Below are 26874 nucleotides of genomic sequence, written 5' to 3'. Positions count from 1 at the left end.
CTCGGCTGGAACCGGAGCCCGAGCCGAGCCAGGCCGGAGCCGCTGGGACTGGGGGATGCTCGTCCGCCGGCCGGCACCGCTCGGCCAGGGCTGGGCCAGAGCCGCTCAGCTGGGGCCGGTGGGGCCGGGGGTGCTTGGCCGCCGGCAGGGCCGGAGCTGCTCGGCTGGAACCGGGGCCCGAGCCAGGCTGGAGCGACCAGGGCTGGGGGTGCTTGGCCGCTGGCTGGCGCCGCTCTGCCAGGACTGGGGCTGGGCCAGAGCCGAGCTGGAGTCGCTAGTGCCGGGGCCGGGGATGCTCGGCCGGGGCCGGGCCGGAGCCACTCAGCTGGAACCGGGGCCAGCGCCCCAGGGCCCGAGCCGAGCCAGGCTGGAGCCACCGGGCCAGAGCCTGATGGCCGGCCGCTGGAGGGGCCGGACTGGGCCGTGCCTCCTCGCGCTCCACCACTCCCCTGCCGCCCCAGCTTACCTGCTGCCTGCCTGCTTCAGGCATCCCGCGAACATTTGATTCGCGGGAAGCAGGGGAGGGGGAGGAACAGGGGGGCGGAGTGTTCAGGGAAGGGGGCGGAGTTGGGGCTGGGACTTTGGGGAAGGGTCGGAGTTGGGGCGGAGTCAGGGCAGGGAAGGGGCGGAGTTGGGGCAGGGCCGGGGCCCCTTGGAGCGTCCTCTTTTTCCAGGACTGCAATATGGTAACCCTAGTCATAAATAACTGATATGTACAAATGGGCAATGTTTGCACAGTCAGTCACTAGCAGATGGCGTTCAGTAACCCTACAATAATTCAGTTCCGTGTTGCTTATCAGAATGGGAAGCTCCCTTACCTTTGGCACCACTAAGTGCTCCCCCTTTTGCAAACCCTCATGTTGTGGCCAGCGACTGAATCAAATTAATTTTGAACTCATCAGTGCTACTGCACAACAGCATGAGGCATTCTCCCTTCCACTCCCCAAGGGGCAGAGCACGCTGCCTCTGTAGCTGGTTTCTTAGTTTAAAGGGGAATTAACTTAATTTTTCTCAACAATTTGTGCAATGAACTTGAGCAATTCATTGGTTATTGCTTCCAACAACAGAAATATTTGAATGTGTCATTAGAAACTGGGTACATCGAGATATGTTTAATTGCTTTGGCACATCTAGTTTGGTAGCACTTTATAGTTCCAGAAGAGACGGGCAACTAATTAGACAGGGAAAATGAATCAACTAAGCAAGACAGTCCTAGATCTTTGTGAGCTTACAATTTGCTTAGAACAATTAAGCAGAAAAAACACAACAATGCTGCTCATTAGACTTAAGCAAGTCTCTCTTTCTGCAGCAGCACTTTCTTCAAAAGCCCAATAGGAGGAAGTGAGCATAGTTGCTTAATACTGGCAATCTAATGATTAACTTTATCTGAGGATGAGGTGTTCCTGAAGTTGGGTACAACACCTGCTGTTCCAATCTGTTATGCTGTGATAGGCAGGATTTCAAATGCTGTTTATATTTTAGCAAAACACAAGCAATTCAAATTTAATGCACTCCCCTTTAAAGTCCTTTCTTGGCTGTCAGTGAGCTGAGAAAGACCCCACCCCTGCAGCAAAGGGACACATGGGACTCTCACCACAAACAGTTCAATGCTCCTTTAACAGCACCGGGGGAACAGCTCCGTGTTCCAGGTCCCCCAAATGTGTTTCAGCAATCACTGCCAGCCACTATTCCCAGATGGCAGTGCTGAAAAGTCAAGTGACAGGGCTTCCCTATCTGATATCAGATGCCCCCCCCAAAACCCAAATCAAAAGTAAGGCGTTAGGTGACAGCTAAGTTATATGCTCACTTTGGCTAGTACTGGTTGCATTTCATTAATCAATTCAATAACTCATCTGTATCAGAATATCTGATTGGGAAGAAGATTTATAACTTTGTGCTGTAGATTAGTTGTGAATTGTTACTTATTGGTATCATAAAAATCAGCATTTGTGATGTGTTGACTTCTCTTAATCCATGTAAATTTACAAATCAACTTCTTCTGAAACAGTCAATATAGTATGTGGTATTTTATCCAGATTTTGCTAAGGGCCAGATTCTGCAAAACTTCCTACTAGGTGCAGCACTTACTATAAATACTGTTACTGATTTCAACAAGACTAATCACTGTAGTAAAAAACTGCAGGATCAGGAACTTAGCTATTCTGTTATTAATTTTTTTGGTCTGAATTAGGTAAAATGCATTTTTGTTTTTTGAGATATCCTGCAAGAACTCCAACAGTGGAACACAGCAAGAATTAAAAATATTCTTATATGAAGAAAACCTTAAGAATCTAGTGAAGAATTCAAAAGCCTATTGTGAATATTCGCCTCCCCAGCCTCCTCATTGCATATACACAGGAACAACACAGGCCAAATTGTGACTCAATTTCTATATTTGCATAAATGATATACAATGCCTAAGCTTGCATGGGCAGTTAAGTTGTGATGGCACAGTTCCACAAGCAGAATCCACAAAGTTGTATTTATTGTGTAGGGAGCAAGCAGCACATAAAGCATTCAGATTTTACAAGCTCACAGCCATGTCTATTACATTTCTGACTGGACTATTTTCTGCTCTTCCTATGCTTTAACAGTCATTGTTAATTCTCTATTAGAACTAATTCTGAGCATAAGAAAAATATAGAAATCTGTAAACAAATCATCCCAGGCATAATAGATACTTGAACTCATTCTCTGCCGAATACGAACAAAGCTAGTGTTACATTAGTCCTTCATGCCCCTTCTACATATACACACAGATCATATAGGTGTGAGCTCAAACCAGACACGATCTATATACCACTGTTAAAACAGAGATGTGTTGACATACAGCATCATGTATATGCTTTACATGGGAAAGCAAAGGGAGAATCCAATTTTGTGTAAGCTGTATTTCTCTAATCAACGTGGTATGGAAAATGTTTTCAGCAAATCTAAAGCCAAACGAGCACTTTAAAAACAAATTATAAATCACTAACATGAAATTTAAGGTATCTCACAATGAAGGCAGCTGTATCCATTCGAAAACAGTATGCAAACCAAACCAGACAGAAAAACACAGCTCCTCTGCACACAGCTACCATGTGACAGCTGGTCAGTGAGAGATAGAAATCTGGCCTGGCAGAACAAGTGTTTAGTTGGAAACATTCCCCAACAATTACAGATGACAACTAGACATTAGAAAAGAAATGCTATAAATAGTACACCAGCTCACTATTTCAATGCTTTTCTTTAATTATTAACATTTAAATGCTTGCAGGTTGCATAAGGTTTGTTCATGTTTAGAATGACTATTTATGAAATTCCATTTCTTAGAAATAATCAAGGATTACGTAAGCAGAGTAGAAGTAGTTGTTTACCACCTAATAAAATATGACTGGCTGCTCCACACCAACTGTTCTTGGGCACGTACCCAACACTGAAGCAAGCAGCAAGAAGCAATTTAAAAACAGAAGTTGCCCACTCTCGGATGTTTGTTTTCTATCTACTGCCACTTTTCCCTTGACTGCAACAAATTAAGACTGAAGAAAAAGACCACAGTTGAAAGTGATCAGTGACACCAATCTACATTTAATAACTGGTCTTAAAAACAACACAATCAAAGTCACAGATATAGATTTACTTGATTTGTTTTCATATAGACATGAAGACATTCCTGCTAGGTGATTGTGATGTTAATTATCTAATGATTTGTGGATGAGTATCCTGTGTCCACTGAGATGAGTGAGGGGGAAAAAATTTCACCTGTGTCTACACCCAATTAAATTAGATGACTGGAAAATTATACTGAATCTGTACATAAACAACAGGGTTAACAGAGAAAGTAAAAAGCCCCTGGACATGTTTAAGAAAAAATTACATACCAAAGTCCATTCTATCTTTTTGGTTTCTCTGAAGTAAACCCAACAGCAGGTCAGCCAGATATGCTGATGTTTCCCTAGGAATACTGTATACAAAGAGAAAGAGAATCAAATATGCATTAATTTCTATTAATATTACATTCCTACCCAGGAAACTAACATCCTGGAACAATACTGCATCTTCACAATAAATGCTTGACTGTCTTACGCAGGACACACATTTGGACTCAGCGTGGGCAGTGAAAGGATGGTAGAATATGTGCCACAGGCATTACATTACTCCCAAGTCAACATAGCAACATTAAATGTCAATTCCTACTGGGTCCAGGCATCACAAAGGAAAGGAAAGTGGGGTGGCTAACTCATACAATTGTCAAGAGGGAAACAGTGGCCCGAGAACAAAGAACTCAGCTGGTCAACAATTAAAGCCAGACATAAGGGGAATTCATACTTGATAAGCCTGGAGTAAACCAACTAAGACTTCTAATTTCAATTTATCAAGGTAAACCCATTCCCCTCTCCCAGATATTCTCCTGATTATTCAGATTTCTGAGTGGAGTTTTCAATTCCACGACCATACTTGTGAAGAGACTCCCCCTGCAAATACAGATTTGGGAGAGGCTCTGCCTTTAGAAGTCTTTGGATGAGAACTATACAGTTAGGCCATGTTTTTTCAGAAATGACTAGTGATTTAGGGCACCTCACCTTGAGAGCCCAACTTGAGGCACTTGAAAGGGGGAAGTGCTCCAAACTTTCAGAAAAACAGGCCCCTTTAATACGTCTTCAGTTGGGCACCCAAGAACTGAGGCACCCAAAAATCACTAGTTACTTTTGGAACTCTTTGTCTTGATCTCTGGAAGGCTATCAAATATACACCAGTAGCTAATAAGTGCCTTATTGTAGGTTAGTAGAAGTGGGGAGACACCCTTTGATTTGGCATTTTGATGCCACAGGTCAGACTACAAAAACAAATGAAAAACAAAATAAAGCCAAGAATTTCACAATGTGTTATGCTCTGAAACAGTTCCCAAACCAGCACATAGTCCCTGTTTGTCTCCATGATTTATACACCAAACCTGCTTTTTAAAAAAAACAAAAAAACCAACTGTTGTCTGTCAACCCTGCAAACTGAAGCGGAGATCTGAGAGTCAAGCTGGGTGCTCTTTCTGGTTTGTTCATCAGTAAAAGACTCTGCAAATGGAACTTAATGAATAATTCTGCTGATAGACTACAACCAGAAGAATCTAACTCGCTCGCCCACAGTTGTATTGGCTCTGCAGAATTAACAGGAGTAGTACAAACATATTTGTCACTGAAGTCAGTAGATATGATTTGACAGGCACATACAGCAGATGTTTTGGGTGAGGTGGTTCCTTCTTTATATAGTCACTTTGGGAAATCATAACTGTATTTTAAAAGAGATGTAACCATCCAAATCACTTGATTTCCATAGATATAAAATTACTCTACAAAATATACATACCTAGGAATCAGATTCCTGTTTTTTTCATAAAACATTCTCAAGTCTTGAGGACTATTGGCCTGTCAAATAAAAATGTGAATTTGTTTAAAAACTCATTTCAGCAGTGAGAATTGCCTTCCCACATGTTTATGCACATGCACACAAAAAAGGAGACTTGGCCAATTCAAGTGCATAGGTGTAAAGAGCCTTACAGTATCATAAGGGAGATATGAGCTCAGAACTGACTTTACCGAGCATCCTTAGGCACATGCATCCCAGACTACACATTCAGATCTCAAAAGGACTGAGTGTGAACCCCCCTTCTCTTCTGAGAATCCACAGCCACCTGGTCCTTGAAGCAATATCAACAACAGACAAAGATGACATTATGAATCCTAATCCTCATGGCTGGCTGGCAGTACCACAGCTGCTTCTGTCAGACGAAAATGACCAATCAAAGGAGAGGTGGGAAAAATAAATCTTACCTGAAAAGGTGGCTTCCCAACAAGACACTGATAAATCACAGTTCCTATACTCCACAGATCTGCCTTGGCATCGTAGTGTTGCGACATAATAACCTCAGGAGCCTAGAAAATACAGGAAAGTTACAGAAGGAATTATGAAAAACTGGCAGCCACAATGGTACAAATCAAATCGTTAATATTTATCTCACGACAGCAGGATCAGCCCACAAATCAAACTGCAGTAATAGAATGTCCAGTTTACTGCAACAAGGTCAATATTTTGATAAGATAAAATGTAACATTTTAGTCTGTCCCATTGTATGACTTCAGACACCAGACTATTTACTTTTTAAACTCTGAACACCTGCATTCTTGGAGGAAAAAAAAAGTAAATCTTGGTGGTGTTAATATGGGAAAAGGAGGCATTTTGTATGCATGGAGATATGCCAAATGATTAATACCTCATTCTTATACAGTGCTTTTTTTATCAGCACATCTCAAGTGCTTTACAAAGAAAGTAGTATCACCGCCACTGTACAGATGGGGAAACTGAGGAACCTATAGGTGGAATGACTTCTCTAAGGTTACCCCACAGGCTAATGGGAGAGCCGAAAATAGAATTCAGGTCTCCTGAGTCCCAGTGCAGTACTTTGTCCACTAGGCCACACTGCCTCAGAAAGACAAAAGGCAATTAAAGTGAAATTGTTATCTGGAGTTATAAGTATGAAGAGAGACTACATAAATGCCATTTTCATTCCAACTACTGAAATAATTGTTTGTTTACTCCAAGTCTTCTTCCAATGTTTGCATTCTAGCCATTTTCGCTTTCTCCCACTCCATGACCCTTCTTATTCCACAGAAACTGGGAATCAGGCAATGCCCTACTTCAGAAGACAATGCCAACAAGTATAAAGGCAACTAGTATGCAAGCTTACGGATTAGTTTCTATTGCATCAAGACGTATGCAAGAACCAACATGTCTCATAATCCATAATATCAACACAGATACCATGGCCTATTTTAATTTACCAGAATATTTCTTCGCCGCACTGCTAAAGAAATGTTCAGTTTTCCCCTCATTCGCTCTCATTTTAACAATTATGACCTCCAGGCCTCAAAACAGCATATGCTGAAGAGATAGTAGAAAGGTAAACTGTATGCTCCTCCTCTTAACATCATCCTCATTAAATAGCATGCACTCGCCTGTCTCCAAATGGTAAACCCTATTTCTTTGATAACAATGTATCAAATACAGCATGGAGTTTAAAATACTGTCACTCACCATATACATAGGGGACCCACACAAAGTGGCAGCCATCATGTTACTATGCAGGTAACGAGCAAAACCAAAATCAGCTGTTTAAAGAAACACATGTGTCATTGAAAAGAAAAATAATGCTTAAACCTATGCAGTATAATGGATTTATCTTTCGTTATCTACTGTAATCACAAGTTAAGAGTGAAAAGTAAGTACAGTATTGTCATAAAATGCCAGCTTAGTGGAGTAGCAGAAGGCTGTGTATAAACTCGAAGAGAAGCAAACAGGAACAATGCACCAGCCTCCCTAGCAGCAAGCCAAGAAATAGCAGCAGCATCATTTGTACAAATTGCTACTCAGCCAACTCTCCAGCTGCAGAGTTCGCTGTTTGGCGTCAGCAGGAAAGGATTAAAGACAGAAGCTAAATATAAATGGTTCATTAAGAATGATGAATACACAGTCTGCTTAATTAAAATCGCATCAGGTAAAAGTTTGGAAATTTAAATTTCAGATGCCTGAATCTTTCTGCACAAACAAGAAATTTGAAGAATTGTCAAATATGGTGGCAAGGGGAGGAATTTTGCCTTTTCTGTACTGATTAGAAGACAGGAATTAATTTATTGGAATGGGTCATATCCTAAACAGATACCTCATTTTCAACAATAGAATGCATCATAAAAGAAACAAATAAAATACAACATGTCTGTTTCAATGGAAACTCACTGCCCTAATTCCTCGAGATAGAACATTTTCAGAAATTCAGTCAGGGTAAGGTCAGTACAGAACAGTTCATATCCCATGTCAATTACAATGCCAAACCCTTCCTACCAAATAGGCACCAAAAACTACATCTAGAACCTTTTTAAAAAGAAGTCTTAGGAGTCCTCCCACCACAAGCACATTCTGAATTATGAACAAACTGCTGATTCACACGCATTCTGAAATGGGCTAAAAATTAAGCCAGTTTTTAAAACTACAGCAAACCAAAGATCCATGGTCTTTCAATTAAAATAGTTTAATATTAGAACCATTAATCAGCATGATTTTATAACTGTTACTTCAGGATACCTGTTTGATCAAATTTAACCAAAAAGTTCATTATAATTCAAGTTTCTTAATACTGAGGACCCATCTGCTAGCATAGATTTCTATTCTCCAGGTTTGTGTGTGATTTGCAGCAATGTAATGAACATAAACTCTTAAGGCAGAACCTTTCATTCTACTGCACTATAAAGTCGCAATTGAGTGGATTTCACTGTATTTGAAGTTCAGCTTTTAAGTAAAAAAAGAATTTACCTATTTTGATTCGTATGCCACTGACGCTTGACTTCCTACGACTTGCGTAAGACAACAAGATGTTCTGTGGTTTAAGATCCCTATGAATTATTCCCTTACTATGCAGGATACGCATAGCAGCTGCAATCTGCCGGAGGAAAACTCGGATGGTGTCTTCACTAAGTGTTCCTTTAGCTGAAAATACATATATTTAAACACATGAGAAAGTAAACACCACCTGTATTTTTCTTGAGCAAAATAGAATAAATGTAACACCACCGAGCTGCACTGAAAGTCTGAAAGAAAGCCAAACAAGTCACATTCCTGCATTCAATTAATAACAATGGTATTTTAAAGCTTTTCTATAAATGCATAATCCCCAATTACACATTCAATATGCATTTCCACAGCTTTAGTACTAGTGATTTTTGAGTTATCTGTATTTACAGTAGTCTACTCAGCTTTGTGGCATTTTGATTGTAAAGCTTGTCATCGTCCCTGCAGAATGCTGTTCTGAGCCATCTAAAAACTATAGAACTACAGGAGGCAAGCAACAGGAAAACAGTTTACTAAACATTTACTTAGAACTGCACAAGTATAAAAGGGGTGCAAGACCATGCTGTCAATAGTAAACCCTAAATCTGTTCTCTCTTTTAATTAACTTACATTCCATACAAGCAGCTAAATTATGCTGGAAATAACATTAATATACGACAGCGTGCTTCAGAGAAAACAAACCAAAGTTTTTGTGTAGCTCTTAGAAAGGTGTTAAATGACTTGTGCAGGAACATACCATGCAGTATGAGAAAATATGTAGCTTTAAAAAAAAAAAAAAAAACTAAACTTATGGTCCGATCGAACTCCCCTTGAAGTCAATTGGAGTCTTTCCAGTGATTTCAATGGAAGCTAGATCAGGCCCTTAGTTTACACAGATGCAGTAACAGAAGCTGTTAGTAAACAAAAATCCATTCCACACAGAAAGATATAAAGAATGTGATAAGGATTATAAAAAAAAGTAACTTTCCAGGGAAGGATGATTTATTTCTCCCCAAGGAGAAGACTTTTTTAAAGAAGTTTTTAAAAAATGAACTCATATCATGATTCTGAAACTTGCGTCATCACCCTGGACAGAGGCACGCAGGAGGGTGAAATCTCTCCCTAGTAAAACAAAAGTGCCTTTTTTCACAAAGCCTCATTATCCAAGTAATTCAGCAAATTTCTAGAGGCAATTCCTAGAAAAGGGAGTGGGAAGAATCAAAACAAGGTCAGCAGCACCACAGACTCAGATTTAGAATATAATCTGACAAAAATTTGCACCATGTTACCAAAGTGTTAGATTAGAACTTTTCTTCTTTCAGCTCTACAAATAATGGAATGTTTTAAATTCAACTGTTTCAGGATAAGGACAAAGGCATGCCTTTGACCAGCTGTGCATGGACAGAACTCTTATAGATCGATCACTTATTTTATTAGCTTTTGGTAGAGTTAGCATTAAAAGAAACATTTATAATGGCTAAAGGACAACTTTGATACAAATGCAAAACCTGAAGCTGCAAGGAGAAATAAGAATTTGGTTTCCAAATTCTTGGAGAGGTGTGTTATAACATAACAAATATAGTAGTTGGAATACTTCTTCCATTAGTTTTAAGAACAGTTACTGAACATAAATACAGCCATACTGGGTTAAGATCAATGGTCCATCTAGCCCAGTATCCTGTCTTCTTACAGTGGCCAGTGCCAGGTGCCCCAGAGGGAATGAACAGAACAGGTAATCATCAAGTGATCCATCCCCCGTCGCTCATTTCCAGCTTCTGGCAAACAGAGACTAGGGACATCCCTGACCATCGTGGCTAATAGCCATTGACAGACCTATCCTCCATGAATTTATCTAATTCTTTTTTGAACCCTGTTATAGTTTTGGCCATCACAACATCCTCTGGCAATGAGTTCCACAGGTTGACTGTGTGTTCTGTGAAGAAGTACTTCCTTTTGTTTGTTTTAAACCTGCTGACTATTAATTTCATTGGGAAACTTCACTGGAAAGACTATACAGTAGAAACAGATGGAGACAGTGTAACTTTATATCAGAAAGTGGAGCAACTGATGGGATTTCGTTGGGTTTATACAGTGATCCATGTTGCTAACCAAAAAACCATAACCTCCTGACCTAACATTAATAGTAAGTTTCACCATCTTAAAGTATTTTCTCCTAATTCAGCCACATAGGAGCTCAAATCTCTGATTTCCTACGTGCTTGGGCATCACAAAATAACTTAAATATCCTGTTACTTAACCAGAAACAGTAAATTGTATTGCCCTCATATACAGGATTGTAACAGTTTTTCCCATTGCTTTCTGTTCTGGGGAGTCTTGAATGCTAAGAAATAGACCAAAAAGGAAAGTCAGTCCCCAAAACATAGCCTCATTAAATCCTCCTCGAGGCACAAGCACCTCCTTACACTTGGAAACTGAGTTAATTAAACTGGGTGCAACATATCTAGAGTTTGTTTAAAACAGAAATCACTTAAGATATTCAACATTAGCTGCTTTATTGTAACAGTGAAATTTGAAAAGCAAGACATTCAATGACCACATTCAGTGTCAACATTTATGAAATTACATTAGAGATATTACACAAATACATATAAAAATATTTACATCAGAAGCAAAAAAGAAATACTGATGAATTTTACAACTGTAGAATACGTTAAGCATAACAGTATACTAATAGAGAAACATGGTAATCAAATACCTTGTAAATAATCTGCCAAGTCTCCACCATTGCAATACTGTTGAAAAGAAAAGAGAGGCTGGTACTCAAAATGTAGATGTCTGAATGTTCACTCCATTCATTAGATGTTAATTTTCATTTCTTATATGTTTTTTCCTAATAAAATCTAGAAAATCTTTTGCATCTGTTTGACTTTAATATTATTTTTGTTAATTATTCATAGTTATTAATTCTGGTGTGTAATGGAAACATTCCATTAAGAATTATGGTATTGTGAACAGAAACACTGCATAATTTATAGAACACATACAATTATTGTTCTCTTTAACAGTGCATATGAAATTAATGATCCAGCTTTCAAATTTATAAATTTCAGCCGGCCAAAGTATATTGCAGCTATATCTGCATAGTCAATCCATTTTTATAGTCTTCATCTACAAAAGTGCTAATTCAAATCCAGTTAAACAGAAACATACACAAACACATACCTCCATTACCAAGAAGACAGAGTTGGACATTTCCTGAAAGAAAAGCACAATAAATCTCATTTAGGGAGATAACAAGATAGGGCCTTCAAAACAAAACCAACCAAACAAAAAACCCTTACACTAACCAAATGTAGTATTAGATTTTCAATTAACTGAAATGACCTTACTCAAAATCATTAAATTTTAATGCAATAACTGATGTTCCTAAGTCTTCATACAACAAGCATTAAAGATTTTACTTTTAAAAGTGTATATTAGTTCTCATGAAGATTGCCAGAATAATCAAAGGCTGAATCTCTAGCCATACAAAATGCACGGCAAAGAAAGCAACAGTGTGAGCGTCATTCACATATTGTCCCTTTAGCCTTCATACCTATTCAGTACCTCAGCCAACGCTACATTAATAAAGGACCAATTAGGTGTCCATCCCATATTTGGCCACCTCTTCAACTAGACACCAGTCCAACCAATCAGACATTAGATGGCATTTGTTGTTTTTTAACATCCTGGGTCAAATTTGATCTAGTGGCAAGGCAAAAGGCAGTTTAAGATTTTCCAGAGCCAGCCAATCCCCTGTAAGAGGGATTTCAAAGTAAGGTTTCCTGCTCCTTGGCCAAAAAAGCATTGGTCCTGCCACTTGAAAAAATGAAGGTCAATCAAGAATCACACATCAGTTTGCCAAATGCCTGGAATAAACTGGATACCCAAATGTACTATCAGACTTGCAAGGTACTTAATCCAGGCTCCTTGTATACTTCTGGAAATTATCTACCCAATGAGTCACTGGATGAGGCATGTTCCAGACATGGAGTTAAGCATCTCACCTCAAGGCTGCAATTTGATATGGCAGCCCTAGTGAGAGTGTCCGAGCTTCTGACCTCTTCCAACTCATTTGGAACTGAGACTCCCAGTCTGAATATAGGGTAAGAGTTATTCAAAGGCTGATTAGCTAACCCCCAACTGTAAACTGTGCGTACCCTTCACAAGCCTGACTGCAACCTTTCCTGCTTTTTAGTGTGGAAATAAGAACGTGGACTTTTTATGCACTGAAGATTCTTTTTTAACCTAAGAGAAAGTCTGCTCATCTGTACCAACAGCCAACACAAATTGTATGTATTGGTAACAGTGTGCTGCAGCACTCAGATTTCTATATTGATTCATTTTCAATTTTCTAACATATGGCTATAGCGCCACATGTGTTCCATGGCATTTATATACAGTCAAAACTCAGACCTTGTCTCAGAGTTTGCATTCTAACTGGGTAACAGCAGACAGAAGGCATGAGGAGTCAGAGGGAGCTAGGAGGAGGTAACAGGTGAGAGGGAGAAAAGCACACACAAAATAAAGTTATGGTTCTTCTTAAGTGGGATAATACATTCAATCCCTATATAATAGAACTCAAGTTAACATAAGAGTGGGGTGGGGTTTTTTTGAAAATTAGTTGGAAGAGGTGGTTTTTGAGGTGTTTGAAATAGGAGAGGGACGTAGCATACCATATAGGCTAAAGCACATTCGGAAGCAGAATTATACACAGTTTGCCTTTACGTGTACTAGTGACAAAAGAAGTCAGAAGGGGCACTATACAGCAAAATAGCAGCTGTGAAATTAGTCACTTTTCTGTGCTTATATTAAAATCTTCACACATTTTGAATCTGAGCAAACTGTCAAGAACTTCTATGAAACTATGAAGTGATTTGTCAGGTGTTCACAGACAACTGGTAAACATTTGATGGTACACTGAACTCTCAGCAAGAAAAAAGTATTTAAAAATTGTGCTTTGATGTGCTATGTCAGAGCCGGATCCAAAGCCCAATGCAGTCAGTGGAAGCCTTCCCAATGACTTCAATGAGCACTGGATCAGACCCAGACCAAGGGAGCTGACTTGCCTAAGTACGACAATCAAAAAGTACAGTACATAACCTCTTATGGGTTCGGACTTCTAAATTCTACAGGCATTACACAAATGAGAAAAAAATAAGATACTCAACTACTTATGTTTTTTTAATTACAATAATTTGTAATTGCTGGTTTGAAACTGCCAATTACTAAATTTTACCACATTTTAACCATTAAAAGCCAAACCAAGTTTGGGGTGAATTGCTTACTGGTGAAAATTTGTATTCCTGTGTTTGAGAACAAAATACAATAAAGCTATTCCTCAAAGACCCCAGACATTTCAGCTGATATCATGAACTACAAGACTGAAAAATGAAAGCTTACATAAGAGCGCAGAACACATCAAATTACTGTCAAGTAGTATTCGCATTCTAATTCCTGGAGTTTGTTTTCTAAAAGGATCGTAATTTCTATTCACTTGCAAGAACAATCAAGACGCTCTTTTCTCCAGCTCAGAACATTGAAAGCATTATAGATTTGTTTGCATCTTGAAGCAAGTTTCTTGGAAAGTTAATCGAGTCTGTTGCAACTAAGGGCTAACTCCCACCAACAAACAACCAATACTGAAGCAGCAGTAGATCAAATTACAGGAAGTTCCCGTTTGTTTTGTTGTCTTGGAGCATGTGTGTCCTCTACAAACCACAATGTTTTTTCCAGGAAGGCAATACACTAAGTCAGCTAAACATGTACGTTAGGGTTGCCAGACACGCAGTTTTCGACCGGGCGTTCGGCTGGAGCCCGCACCCCAAACATCCTCCAGGTCAGAACCCCCTCCTGCACCCTAACTCCCTCCCAGAGCCTGCATCCCAACCCCTGTCCCAGCACTGAGCCCTCTCCTGCACCCCATACCCCTCATCCCTAACCCCAGCTGAAGCGCACATCCCCTCCCATACCCCAATCCCTTGCCCCAGCCCTGAGTCCCCTCTCGCACGCCAAACCCCTTGGCCCAAGCCCAAAGCCCCCTCCTGCACTCCAACCCCCTCATCCGCAGCCACACCCCAGAGTCTGCACCCCCAGCCGGAGCCCTCACCTCCATCCCGCATCCCAACCGCCTGCCCCAGCCCAGTGAAAGTTAGTGAGGGTGGGGGAGAGTGAGGGAGTGAGGGGGGAATAGAGTGAACAGAGGCACAGCCTCGAAGAAGGAGCAAGACGAGGCAGGGCCTCAGGAAACAGGTGGGGCAGGGCAAGAGTGCTCCGTTTTGTGCGATTAGAAAGTTGGCAACCGTAACGTACATATTTTCTCTTTCTCTATTTAGATGACTGAAAATATTTCATGACAATACAAGCTGTCTTTAATTTGATTGTGGTTCTTGCTGTGTGTCTTCTTAATAAAGTCTTCCAACTAAACCAGTCATATTTTCTTCTAGAAGTCTTCCAGTTACACCAAATAACATTTCGAATATTCGGAGCACAATGCTTAAATTGCAAACTATCTGTGCTAATTAAAGTACTTTTGCATTCCAATTGATTTCCATCACTCTTACGGATGAAGAATGGGAAAATCCTTAAAGAAAGAGTACTGAGAGCCAGGAGACCTAGGTTCTATTCCTGGCCCTCACTGATCTGCTCTGCAACCTTCAACAAATCTTTTTTCCCCACCCATAAAAGGAGATCAATGTCACCTCACAGAGGCATGATGAGAACTAATTCATTGTTTGTAAAGTGCTTTGTGTTCTTTGGGTGGAAGACACTAAACAAGTGAAAGTTATAACAAGCTGTGGCACTGGCGGTAATTCCTCTCTTGTGCTTTCACAGGAGTGTAATGTACCTGATTTTCCATAAGATCTCAACTATATATTTCAGTCATCAGGTTGAGAGTTTAGGCAACCGAGGAGCCTGCCATCAGATCATACTGCACTTCAACTCTTGAAATTCTATTTCAATTGTCTTCCCCTGTTACATAGCAAGTTTTCTCAAGTTCTAATATCTACTCTCCATTGGCAAACAGAATGGTTGGTGCATGATATTCCACCCATAGAGCAAAAATATGAACAATTAGAACTGACGATTTCACAAAATTAGCAACTCAAACTATGCAGTTTTCTTTGTACAAAAATGGCAACTCATGACAGAATCCAACAATCAGCTAATGCCAGTTATTTATTCATCACAGAACTAAAGAGCAAATTTTCCAGAATTCCCTGTGAAGCAATATTCTTTTAACTGATATTGTTCCCTTCAGAAATAGGAAGCCCTTTAGTTGTCCCATGATAGTGACTGTTCCTTCTCCAAATAAGCAAGAGGAATCTAAAAAGCGGTTAGTTTAATATCACTTAAAAATCAAAGTAAACACTGCAATGCCACAGTTATTTGGACATTCCCCTCAGACAGTTGGGGAGGTGGCTGGTGCCAGAGAGCATTGGATCAGAAGCACACATTTTTTGTACATAGGAACTTGAGAAAACTGAGCTGTTTTTTGCAGTTTGCACGACCACTCTTTTCTTCTGCCAGTTGCCCACTCTGAAGGCAGCCCATGTGTCCCTTGTGGCTACTAATACAGTAAGGCCAAGGATTTCATTTACTTGTTTCTGAGAAACTGTGGCAAGTGGCAATGGATCAAGATTACAAACTCTGTACTATTTTCAATCCCCTCCCCTCCAACAACCCGTTGACCTTAACTCAAGCCCCTCACTCCATAGAACACCTATCCAAAAGTTTAAACACCTAGCTGAATTTCCCAATTTTGTCTAAGTTCATCCCTTAATATCACATAATGTTTAAATTTTTAAAACTATATATCTGAAACTGAAGTCTTAAATGAAACTTCAACCTGTCTGTGCTCTAGATTTCAGACAATTTATTTGGAGAGAATCTATATTATTTAAATTAGTGGTCATATTCCCCCACTTGCTCGCCTGATGGCTTTTTTTACCTTGCTTGTAAACATGCTTTCACTGTCTTTGGTCTCACCTTGCTTAATTTACTTTGGATATAGTCAAGTCCGCAAAACTTCTTTTGTCTACAACAGATTGGGCTTAGGTACTATCTGTCAACACGTTTTAGGAATGCATTTCCAGCATCGCCCATACATACATCACACAATAATATTAACGACTAGCATGTTACCAATTTGCACCTGACACCTTACACAACACCTTTTAAATTCAGATTATGACAACAGCAAGTTGGGGCAGTGACTGTGTCAGACCTGTGTCAGTTATGGTAGGAGGTTCCCTCTGCCAGTTGGTGCTGAGGGGTCCCTAGGTCACAATATTATTTTTACATTATATCTTTGTGGGGCAATATTGTTTATTAATACAGCACAATCAAGAGTCATCTTTAATTATGCTTTCCCCAGTGTATTTAAACTCTAACCATTTCAGCATAATCTAATACTTGGATCTTGCCCCTACACACTGCTGTTTGACAACACTAAGGCTCTAATCCTTCATATGCACCAACTTTTGCTCACACTGGTGACATGAGTTATTTTCCAAGTTTCTTCATAACTTGTATCCCTACTTCAGATACAAGTTTGGATGTGGTGCTAGAGCACAACAGTAAGATTTAAGATGGGGAAAATACACCAAGATTTTCCTTTTACAGGTACACCTGTGTTGTTTCCTATGGTTGTTTAACCTAGTTTAACTGTTTAAACTAGAGCTTTCTCCATAAACCAAGGCAGTTATGTAGCTTTTCCTTAACCACTATTCCTAGAAAAGGGTGTTTGATGTGTTTTGGCAGCCAAATAAGATAGCTAGTAAGAATAATTATTTCAGATTAACTTTATTAATCCTAGGTTGGTAGCCTTAATCTAGGACAGAGGAATCCTTTTCACCAATCAGATGAGTAGATTAAATGTTTCACAAGGAGATTTTTCCCATCTGGTCAAAAGTCATATCTAGTTTATGTCCTGTAAGGAATACTTTGCACAGTGCTGGCTTTAGGTTGACCAACCATGCCAAGTACTAAGTTTACCTCGAACCCAAACATCTTTCAACGTTCCACCAATACAAGCCCCTAATACAGAACAGCTGAATTAGCTCACATCCCCATCTACATTCACAATAAATTTCTCTAGTATACATCTGGTATCAACCATATTTTTGGATAGCATGAAGAATATAAACTCCATGTTGCGATACATGAAGAAACCTTTTGAATTATTTTGCTGAGGAGCAGAACTATTCACATCCTCCATCATTCCCTCAATTTGTGGTCTTTGGGTTGACCTGCTAAACAGAGCATAAGGTAAAGTATCAAAACCGAAAAGTATAGTGACCTAATGTGTTACAGACCTAACATTCAAGAATAAAACTGACCTAATAAAGCTGTTTTTGAAAACTTCATTTTTAAAATTTATAAAAGCTTTCACATTTTTAAAAACAGATCACAAAATCATTACAGTGCAATTGTTCCAGCCTATGCTTCTACTCGCTTTAGAGGAATAACATGCAAAACAAATTTACCCTATATTCTGCTAGAGTCACATGAACATCCATTCAAACATTTTTTTTTCACATGCCTTGCTTTACGGTCTCGTGTCTCTCTTTTTGCCGGTGATGCTTCTGAATCAACTGATTCAGGGTTTCCCCAGCAAGGACAAGTAGAAGACAGAAAACGCTAACAAAACATTCCAGGTCTTCTGAAAGCTAAACACATACATTTAGGAAGGGAGTATTAGGCATTAGGTCCATCAAAACTCACTGAGTTTTAACCCCTGATATTCAGGAGGTGTCTCAGGATGAAGATGTGGATGAAGTCCCAGCCCAAATCAAGGGTCTGGTACAGAACAAAATATTTCCATTTAGAACACATTCATTTTAAAAAAAGCAAATTGCAAGTCAGATATCCAATATTAACAACTGTGGCCATCAATAATCTATAGCTCTAGTTATATATCCTAGATTTTTTTTAGTTTATGAAATTGTTCTCTGTAATGAATTAACATCTGCAGAGAATAATCTTAATGGGTTGCCAATTATTTTAACACCCTGGAAGAACAATTTCAATAAGGACCCTGTGAACACTCCCCTTGCCTCCTAGAAATGGCAGCAAATCAAATGGATACTCTCTTGCTCTATGTCTACTAGTTCCATTTAAACACACATTTATGACCTGAGTCCCAGGTGTATGTACATCAGCATGACAGCTCATATACCTATCGTCTTCTGATTAACCCATCCGAAAATTAACTTGCCATACATTAGTTATAATTACTTGGCCAAGCATGCCTCTCACCTCTCTGGGACACTGAGATATTTGGCAAAAGCACTAATGATTTAGTTAATAGAAGTTTGCTCAATATAATTTTTAGCTATTTCTCACTGTACTCCAGTCATGGGTTAAGTTTTTTCCTATGTGCACACCACAGCAATAATCCTCCACACAGGACTGAACATTTGTTTAGTCCTGCCTAAATGTTAAGTCTCAGACGAAATGTCAGTTGACATCTGACTGTAGGATCAAATAGCATACATGCTGCCAATTATTCATATAAAAGAGCAATCAGCCATGGGAAATGTACTACAATAGCAAGGCCAGTCACTTTCTGGTACTTGAAATGCTGTACTTAACTAACAGCTATGGTAGGAATTAAACTGAATAGTCACTCTTAGAATGGCCTGCTACATAATACAAAAAGACAAAATTATGTTACTGTCACATCAAACATCTGCCTTTCACAAATTATTCTGTTGCACCTACGCGCTTGTAAGTGCTTGAAACAGTGCCATGACACACAAACTGTAATAACTAGGCACACCAGGGTAAGTTAAGGACAACATATTAACTTTGCTTCAAAAACTTTTAAAAGGTTGTTCCTATCCCTCAATTCCTTCTCATAACACACTAATTTTAGACACTAATTCTATCTCATTCTTCAAGGACAGCATTATGGCAGCCAACCTTCCAGCTACTACTAAGCACTATGTGATTTAGAAATTCAGATTCTTGAGTGAATTTTCTTTCGATATTTTTTTTTAAAATACATTATTTTTAGACTTCTGCAGCCTTCCTTTCAGAGGCTGATTGTATTTTCCACCACACAGATGCATTCCCAACAATAGGGAAGTCAAAGTAGTATAATATTTGGGGCCTGTCTGCCATGAGTGTCTTACTAAATAAGTAAGAAATTAACTATTTAAACAATGCCTAAAAGCATGATAGATATCTCCCAGTATAGAAGAGAAAATATCTTTACTCTAAGAAGTTTACCAACTAGTATTGGACACAGCACAACATACCACAGAACAAGAGAGTAAAGAGATGTAGGTGAGGAATGACCGATTATTCAGTTGCTCAGTGAGGTTAGTGCATAACATACTGGAGCAAAAATAATTTGTTTGTTGAGAAATGAACACAAGAGAATAAGTGGACTTTGGGAGTGATTTAAAAAAAAAGAGGAGGACAGTGGTTTTGTGGACAGCTCAGAAATGGTTTTCAATGTTTAAAGGGATGTATGGAATGGCTGTGCTGGAGCAACAGAGCAGGAACAGAATTTGCTGAGTTTAGAGGCCTTAGACAAGAACTTGAGAAAAATATGGCACTGCAAGACGTTGGTGTTCCAAGAAGAATGCTGTGCTGAAGTGCCAAATCAAAAAAAAAAAAAAAAGGGCAGACACATTGAAGTAGGTGCTGGAGCAAGCACCAAAGCCCCAGAACAAGCAAAGAACAAGAACATGCCAGAGTGATTGAAGCAACCACCTCAAAAAATTTAGGTAGCCACGCCAGACGGATGGAATGTTTGGGTAAATCGAACAAGGATACATAACTAATGATGGTAAAACAGAGTGATACAGAAATGCAGTCTCCAACAGGGACTTCCTTCCCTAACCATGGTCTAGAAGGAACTGATTGAAATGTTCTAATGTTAGTATTTATATTTAAATCAGGGGGTGATGCATGATGGCCAACAGGTTGTCTGACTTGTGCTCTATCTTGCTACCACTGCCCTCAAGGATAACAGGAAGCTAAGGGTATTCTGCCCAGCGGTAAGCTAAGCCCCAAAAAAAGAGAATCCTGCACAAGTAGTATCTTTAAAGAAAATTTATTTCTCTAACAGACCAGAAATCAGTGATCTCTGATCTACTATTCAAACAGCAAACTCCAATCTCCATATGGTGGAGACATTCATCCACACCATTATATCATTACTTCCAAGATGTATGTCCTACTTTTATTCAGATGTCTGATATTTTAAATAACTTTCTGAATGATAAATTATTTGCTAAAACAGGAGCAGTCTGGCTCCACGTAAAGGATAATCTCCATTCAACACACACAGTTGGGATCATCAACTTAAAAAAAAAGCATAAATTCACAGCCTAAATATAGTTCATTCTAAATAGCTATTTCCCATCACATTTTTGTATACAGATAACCAATATTTTCACTTAAGTAGCATCTTTATCCAAGGATCTCAATGCACTTTACAAAAGGTGGGTTAAAGTGTTGGGAGGGAGTTGTTTGTTTTGTTTTTCTAATTAACCTGTCAAGATCTGAGTCAAGGATTCTCTGTTCCTCCTATAAAAGCGAACGACATCCCAGACACCTAAAGCAAGGAAAGGAGATGGATTTCAGATGCTATTTAGGGGTTTGGGAGTAATCCACTCTTCAGTAAGACAAAGAATGCTGGACTCAAGCTCTAGAAGGCAAATACAAGAAGTTATTTTTAAATATTTTATTTTAAAACCCATCTTCACATCTTAAAGACTACCCATATATTTCATTAGTGATTTAGAATGTTAGAGAGCTCTGTGTTTATTTTTAAAGTTTTAATTTCGCCATTAAAATAACCTTTCAGAGTCCTGGGACCTCAAACTCACTCTTCCAACTGAGTAACTACTCATCCTTCATTCACAGATAAAGAAAAATATATTACTGGAGACATTTTTAAAAACTAAGAAACACCAGCTTAAACCGCTGCTTTGGGCATTTAACCTTCCCTACTGGTCCTTAATGGATTGATATGGGGACAGATATCTGCGGCCTTATCGGTTTTAAATATATTTATTATAGCATTCCAATACCATTTTGAGGAACTACTGTGCATGCTACCGATTTGCTCTAGATACCAGCTCTACTAAAAACTATCCTGCATACTCTCTAATACTATGGCTTGCTACAGTTATCTTGGCTCCCAATACAGCATAAATACAAGTATGTCTCTGCTTATATGAAATGCTTAACTACAGTTCAAACCTGCCAACACTGCATGTAGCCACCTTATGGAAATCAATGGCAATTATTGTGCTGGCTTCAGTACAACACAATATTAATGCCAAGCAATGCATACACATTAATGGCTCACCAATTCATTTGGGAACATTTCCAGATGAATGGGCACTTTTAGTATTATAATGGAGTGAAGGCTACACATGCTAAGTGATATATCAAACCTCTGAATTCAGAGAGAGTTGAAGCCAGAGCAATGTATGATGCTTCCAAATGCCCATGTGCTAATAGCAGGATTGTTCACAATCAAGATTTAATGAAAAGGTTTAGCGCGGTATGCTTTACATTACCGACTATGGGACAGCCGATAGGCAATGCAATACCAAGAAAAGTGGATCTGGACAGAGATAAGGGGAGAGGGAATCTGTGATAGAAACTATCTTACTTGAAATGCATCAAACATGAGAATTATTTCAAAATAAAGCAGAAGTTCACTGATTTTTTTTTCAAGTATCTACTATCCCATTAATTCACAGACTTGATATATTCCAGAGTAGAACATAAACAAATATACAGCTATAACTGCATTGTGTAAATAGATCACTTACCACTAAGTGGTACTGAAAATATTTATTCTGCATTAAAATACATTTATATTTCCCCCACATGGTTTTTAGCTACTTATAACCCACCAGCTTTTCACTCAGAAAACCTAGTAAAACAAAATGACAATTCTTTGATTATATAATAAACTGGTCTGTCAAACAGTGCTGTCTAAAACATGAGCATTTTCTGCTTCAAACTGCCTCAGGTTAACAAAAGCTACAGACTGACAGATCTATAAAAAACAGACTCCCCGTCACACTGAGAACTCCCTACTGTGATACAGACTTCACTGGCTCCAACATTCAGAGTCAAAGACTGTAGTTTCTGTGGTTTGATAACTACTTGATTTCCAAAAGTCTAATCTACTGTATTATATTCCCAAAATGTTATGGGAAACAAAAAGTGCAATACATGCTAGAACATGAAACACTAAAGCAAATGAGTAGGTACAATGGCTGCCAGATGTGTGATGCCTAGCATAGTGCCTTTCTTTCTGGGCTATAAATTAATGTAATCTCAAATTAATTATGTATAATATTTCACAAACAACACTATACAGAAATTGAAAGTCCTATTTGTGTGACTGTCATATTCTTTAGCACATATTTCATCAATAGACGCGACCTCAGCATGCCAAGTTTTACATTTTGCTATATATGTGTCTGAAATATATCCAAGGTCTGACATACAGTTTTCCCTTCTCCTACTTATAGCTGTGCCTTTTAATTAAGCACAAGGTTGAATGACAAGCAGAACCATCCCCATCTCAAACTGAGAATATAGGCCTGATCGTATGAGAAGTCTCATGACTAACATTTACTATATCGGCATCTTTCCAACCCTGACAGATCAGGAAAGTATGAGACTCATGTTTCCTAATAAACTTTACGTAAAGAAATGGCTTCCATAAACAAATGTAGGGTACTATTCTCCCTTCACTGCACACTAGTGGGAGTTTTGTGCATGAATCAGAAGGAGAATTAGACCCCCCTAGAGTTTATAATGGAAAGATAACAATTAGATCATCAAAACATGGAAAACCAAGACAACATGCCTTAAAGGTGAACTGTGAAGCTTTTTTTCATTTTATTTTATAAAGTAAAGGCTGGTGAGCTTAAACAGAACATGTGTAGACTTAAAAGTTCGAAGTTATAGGTTTTATGCAACGGGTTTTAAAGTCAGCTCCCCCCTTACTTCCCAATATCCAACACTCAGAATTCAGAATTTCTCTTGCAATGGTTGAGGAGGTCATTCAAGTCCAGATGCTGAGAGCCTGCTTTTCCCACTCAACAACGCTTAGCATCAGGCCCTACACTACTCAATAAGCAGGGCAGAGAATGCAGAAAAGTGATCACTACTCTGTCTAGGGTGGTCTTGATGTTATCAACTACTGTAAGAGAAGTCCACAATGATGAATATAAGAAACGCAGTGGAAAAAGTACTACAAGTCCACACATCCCAGTGTGTAGTTTGGAAGGGGATGGGGAGAGAAGGGATGTACGCGCGCCACCATCTTGCACCAAAAATGTAGAGTTTATTTTTGGCATGCTTATTCACAACCATGAGATATGAGGAAAGGTTGATTTTATGCCGGTTTAATTATATTTTAACTGTGCACTGCCCTAAGGATTGTTTACAGTAATTTTATTCACAAATATGCCTCTGTATTTAAGATTAGAATCAAGCCCAGGAGATAAATGTATAGTTCCTATTCAAATAGAAAGAATAACTGCATAATCTAAATATTTTCATACATAGCCGTACCCAACACTTGCAAGTCTCAGAATACAGCATCTCTCTCTAAGGAGACTTCATATGGACATGCACTCCCCATAATATGCTGGTCTAAACCATTTACAGGCAGATTCCTAGACATACAAGAAAGGGGGAAAATAGGGTCAAAGTGATTTGACACATTGTTTTCCCCTTCCAAGAGGCCCAGTAACACACCTGTGTTATACACATCATTGTATATCTATGTTCCACTAGCTACATCTGCAACATGTAAATGTCACATCACTATGTCTTCAATTGCTTTCAGTTTTGCCCCACTGACACAGGATTAAACAGCATATTTCCACACTACAGGGATCTCAAAACCACTGACCCTCTTCTACAGTTAGGATTCTAAATGATGTTAACTCCTTCATGCTGCCCACCTCAATGAAAGAATGATTTGCAGTTAAATCAACAACTGTTAGAAAAACGTCCTAACTGGTGAACACACCCATTCTCTGCCAGCTGCCACTTCCCAGTTAGCAGCATTTTCCTTGGCCCCATTTTCTAATTAGGAAAGGAGAATAGCTGCTACCACTAATGTAACTTCACCCAGTTACCTATAAGCACCAGCTGATGCTTTCCCTCTGGGCCAGACTACACAAACAGCCTCTGCAGAGATTCACAAGCTTCCACTTGCTCTTGGAACCTGCAGCCTACAGTACACTGTGCTCCTTACAAGCTTTGTATTTTGTTTTTGCTTTGTACAAGCTTTGTATTTAATAGCAAACACCCTTTTAGAAAGTGATTAAATCTTTCACCAGAATGATCTGAGCATTCAGAAAAAGCACAGTTGAAATCAATTTCAACATACCCATACAGTATATTTGAATACAGATTTTACAGCAGAAAATGAGATTGTTTACCTGGACATCATAGAGTGCCACAATATTCTCATGCTGAAGTTCCTATAAAACAAAATAATTACATCATGAAAATATAATCTGGCATAATGAACAGCTAAAGAATGACTTACTCTGCTAGGAAAAACTCATGGGATAGGTAAGTTTCTTTGAGTGTTTGTTTCCAGAATTTATTTTCCATGTTTTGTTTTAAGTATTGCATCATAAAATACCAAAACCTGACTGAATTTACTCTGTACTCTCACACAATATCTTGCTTAGGGGAAAATAAACTGATTAGACTATTATTCTCACCTCAACGATTCACCCTTTTGAAAGTGATTGGAAGGCAAGTTAAATGATATTAAACAAAACTTCCAGGACACTCAAGTGATTATAGCTTGTTTTAAAGAGGATGCCACAGGAACTAAAAAAGAGCCACAATAATGTACCTAACACTGGAGTTTCCAAATAGTAATGTGTCATGACATGTTTGAAAATATCAGAATAAAGCAATGCAGATAATGACTATCAAATAGCAGGAGAGATGACAGGTAGGGAAGCTTGCAGAGTTGTGGTACAGGATCACTACGGGCACTTTCTAAAGAGCACAGCCTTATGGAGGGTTTTCACATAATTCAGTACTGTCAAAATAAATTAGGTTTCTGTTAAGTTTCTTCCACAGAACATGTGCTGTGAATTTTGAGTTAACATTTTACTTAGAAGTGGTGCAGGTTGTCCTGAGAATCAAATCCCAGCACAAACTAATTTTCAAGTAACCACCCTGCCTTTGAGCAAAGAATTCAAGTAATCTTTACAAAGAAAAAAAAAAAACACTGATAACATGTTCTCTCCTCCGCTCCCCCATTATTTGCAGTAAATGTAGTGCTAGTGAAATGTGCCAGATACAGCCCTGCTGTATAAAATCTTCTACCCATACAGCGGTACAGAACAGAAGCTCATCCCCCTGTCCCGCCCAGCCCACTACCTTACACCTGTTCTGGGACCTTTTCTGGAGAGAAAAGGAAAATTCAGTCTCTTTTCTTGGCCCATTCATTTCTTGACCTCTGCTGCAACTAACAAGGCTATGAAAACTAGGACTACGGTGACTCTTATATGGCCACCCATCTCATAAGAACTGGACTGAAATTCCCATTTCCTTTCAAATAAAGCACAGTGAGAAGGCGTTAAAAATCACTGCAAATTAACATACCTTTAAGATTTTTATTTCTTTCCCAAGCAGGATTTGTGACTTTGACAAATTCTTTTTGTTAATGCTTTTTATGGCTACTTCCCAATCAGTTTTCTGCAAAGGAAAAGAGTCTTTTTAAAAACAAAAAGATGTTTACTTTCCCCATTAGTGACTGGCTAGTTAGCCCAATGAAACAATAAAAGGATCCCTAATCTGTCCCTTTTGTGATTATTTTTGTGATTTTAAAATAAGGCCACCAAAACCTCTAGTGTTATTTTCATTCAGTGACACTTTACACATCTTCCAAACCCATTATAAGCTGCAATGGTGAACTGTTTTGAGAAAGACAAAATTCCAGTTTAATAATAATAAAAAAAATCACATTAACACCTTAGATTGTTAAAACAGAAAGGACTGTATAAATCCAGTTTGCTTTTCACTAATGTTGCTGTTTGTTTGTTTCTTTCTTTTCCTCTTATCTTCCACAGCTAACATCAACAGTGTCAGTTTCACTGTTGTTTATACAATTTCACCTTCAGGCTCTTAATGCTACAATATCTGCATTGCACACAACCTGGGGGAATATTTGTTTAAAAACAAGTTATACATATTTATTTATGATGTTGTGGAATCATTTCTACTGACCTTAGATTTTGTAAGAACTTGTTTTTAGAAACAATCTAAATATTGGGCCTACTGCAAGTTGAGAGTGCTACTTGACTGTCCATGAAGAATAAAACTGATTGACGTGTTCCTTGACAGCACATAGATTTCTTTGGAAATCAGAATTGTGCCAGGATCTCTCTCCACCCCCTCCCCAACACACACAGGCCAAAATCTCATGATAAAAAGTGCGAAGGTGTAATGCAACTAATACTATTGGGCTAATGGGGAAACAATGCTGGGAAA

The 26874-nt window shown here is 38.9% G+C and overlaps 1 protein-coding gene across 2 annotated transcripts in view; it reads right to left on the bottom strand.

Annotated features, from left to right (window-relative positions):
• ULK2 (unc-51 like autophagy activating kinase 2) overlaps window positions 1–26874 on the bottom strand; it is a 53617-nt gene that overhangs the window by 25618 nt on the left and 1125 nt on the right. The window contains exons 2-10 of one of the 2 annotated variants that reach the window (XM_054008012.1): window positions 25987–26079; window positions 24798–24839; window positions 11539–11571; window positions 11072–11108; window positions 8341–8514; window positions 7069–7142; window positions 5808–5909; window positions 5344–5402; window positions 3864–3946 (exon numbers count right to left, since the gene is read on the bottom strand). In XM_054008012.1, coding sequence (XP_053863987.1) covers window positions 3864–3946; window positions 5344–5402; window positions 5808–5909; window positions 7069–7142; window positions 8341–8514; window positions 11072–11108; window positions 11539–11571; window positions 24798–24839; window positions 25987–26079 — 697 coding nt within the window. The remainder of the gene's footprint in view (window positions 1–3863; window positions 3947–5343; window positions 5403–5807; window positions 5910–7068; window positions 7143–8340; window positions 8515–11071; window positions 11109–11538; window positions 11572–24797; window positions 24840–25986; window positions 26080–26874) is intronic. The other variant, XM_054008013.1, reaches the window with a different exon arrangement.

The sequence above is a fragment of the Malaclemys terrapin genome, chromosome 18 (genome assembly GCF_027887155.1).
Source record: "Malaclemys terrapin pileata isolate rMalTer1 chromosome 18, rMalTer1.hap1, whole genome shotgun sequence".
NCBI lineage: Eukaryota > Metazoa > Chordata > Testudines > Emydidae > Malaclemys > Malaclemys terrapin.
Note: the sequence above shows the minus strand (reverse complement) of the source record. Positions and strands in the feature narration are given on the sequence as shown.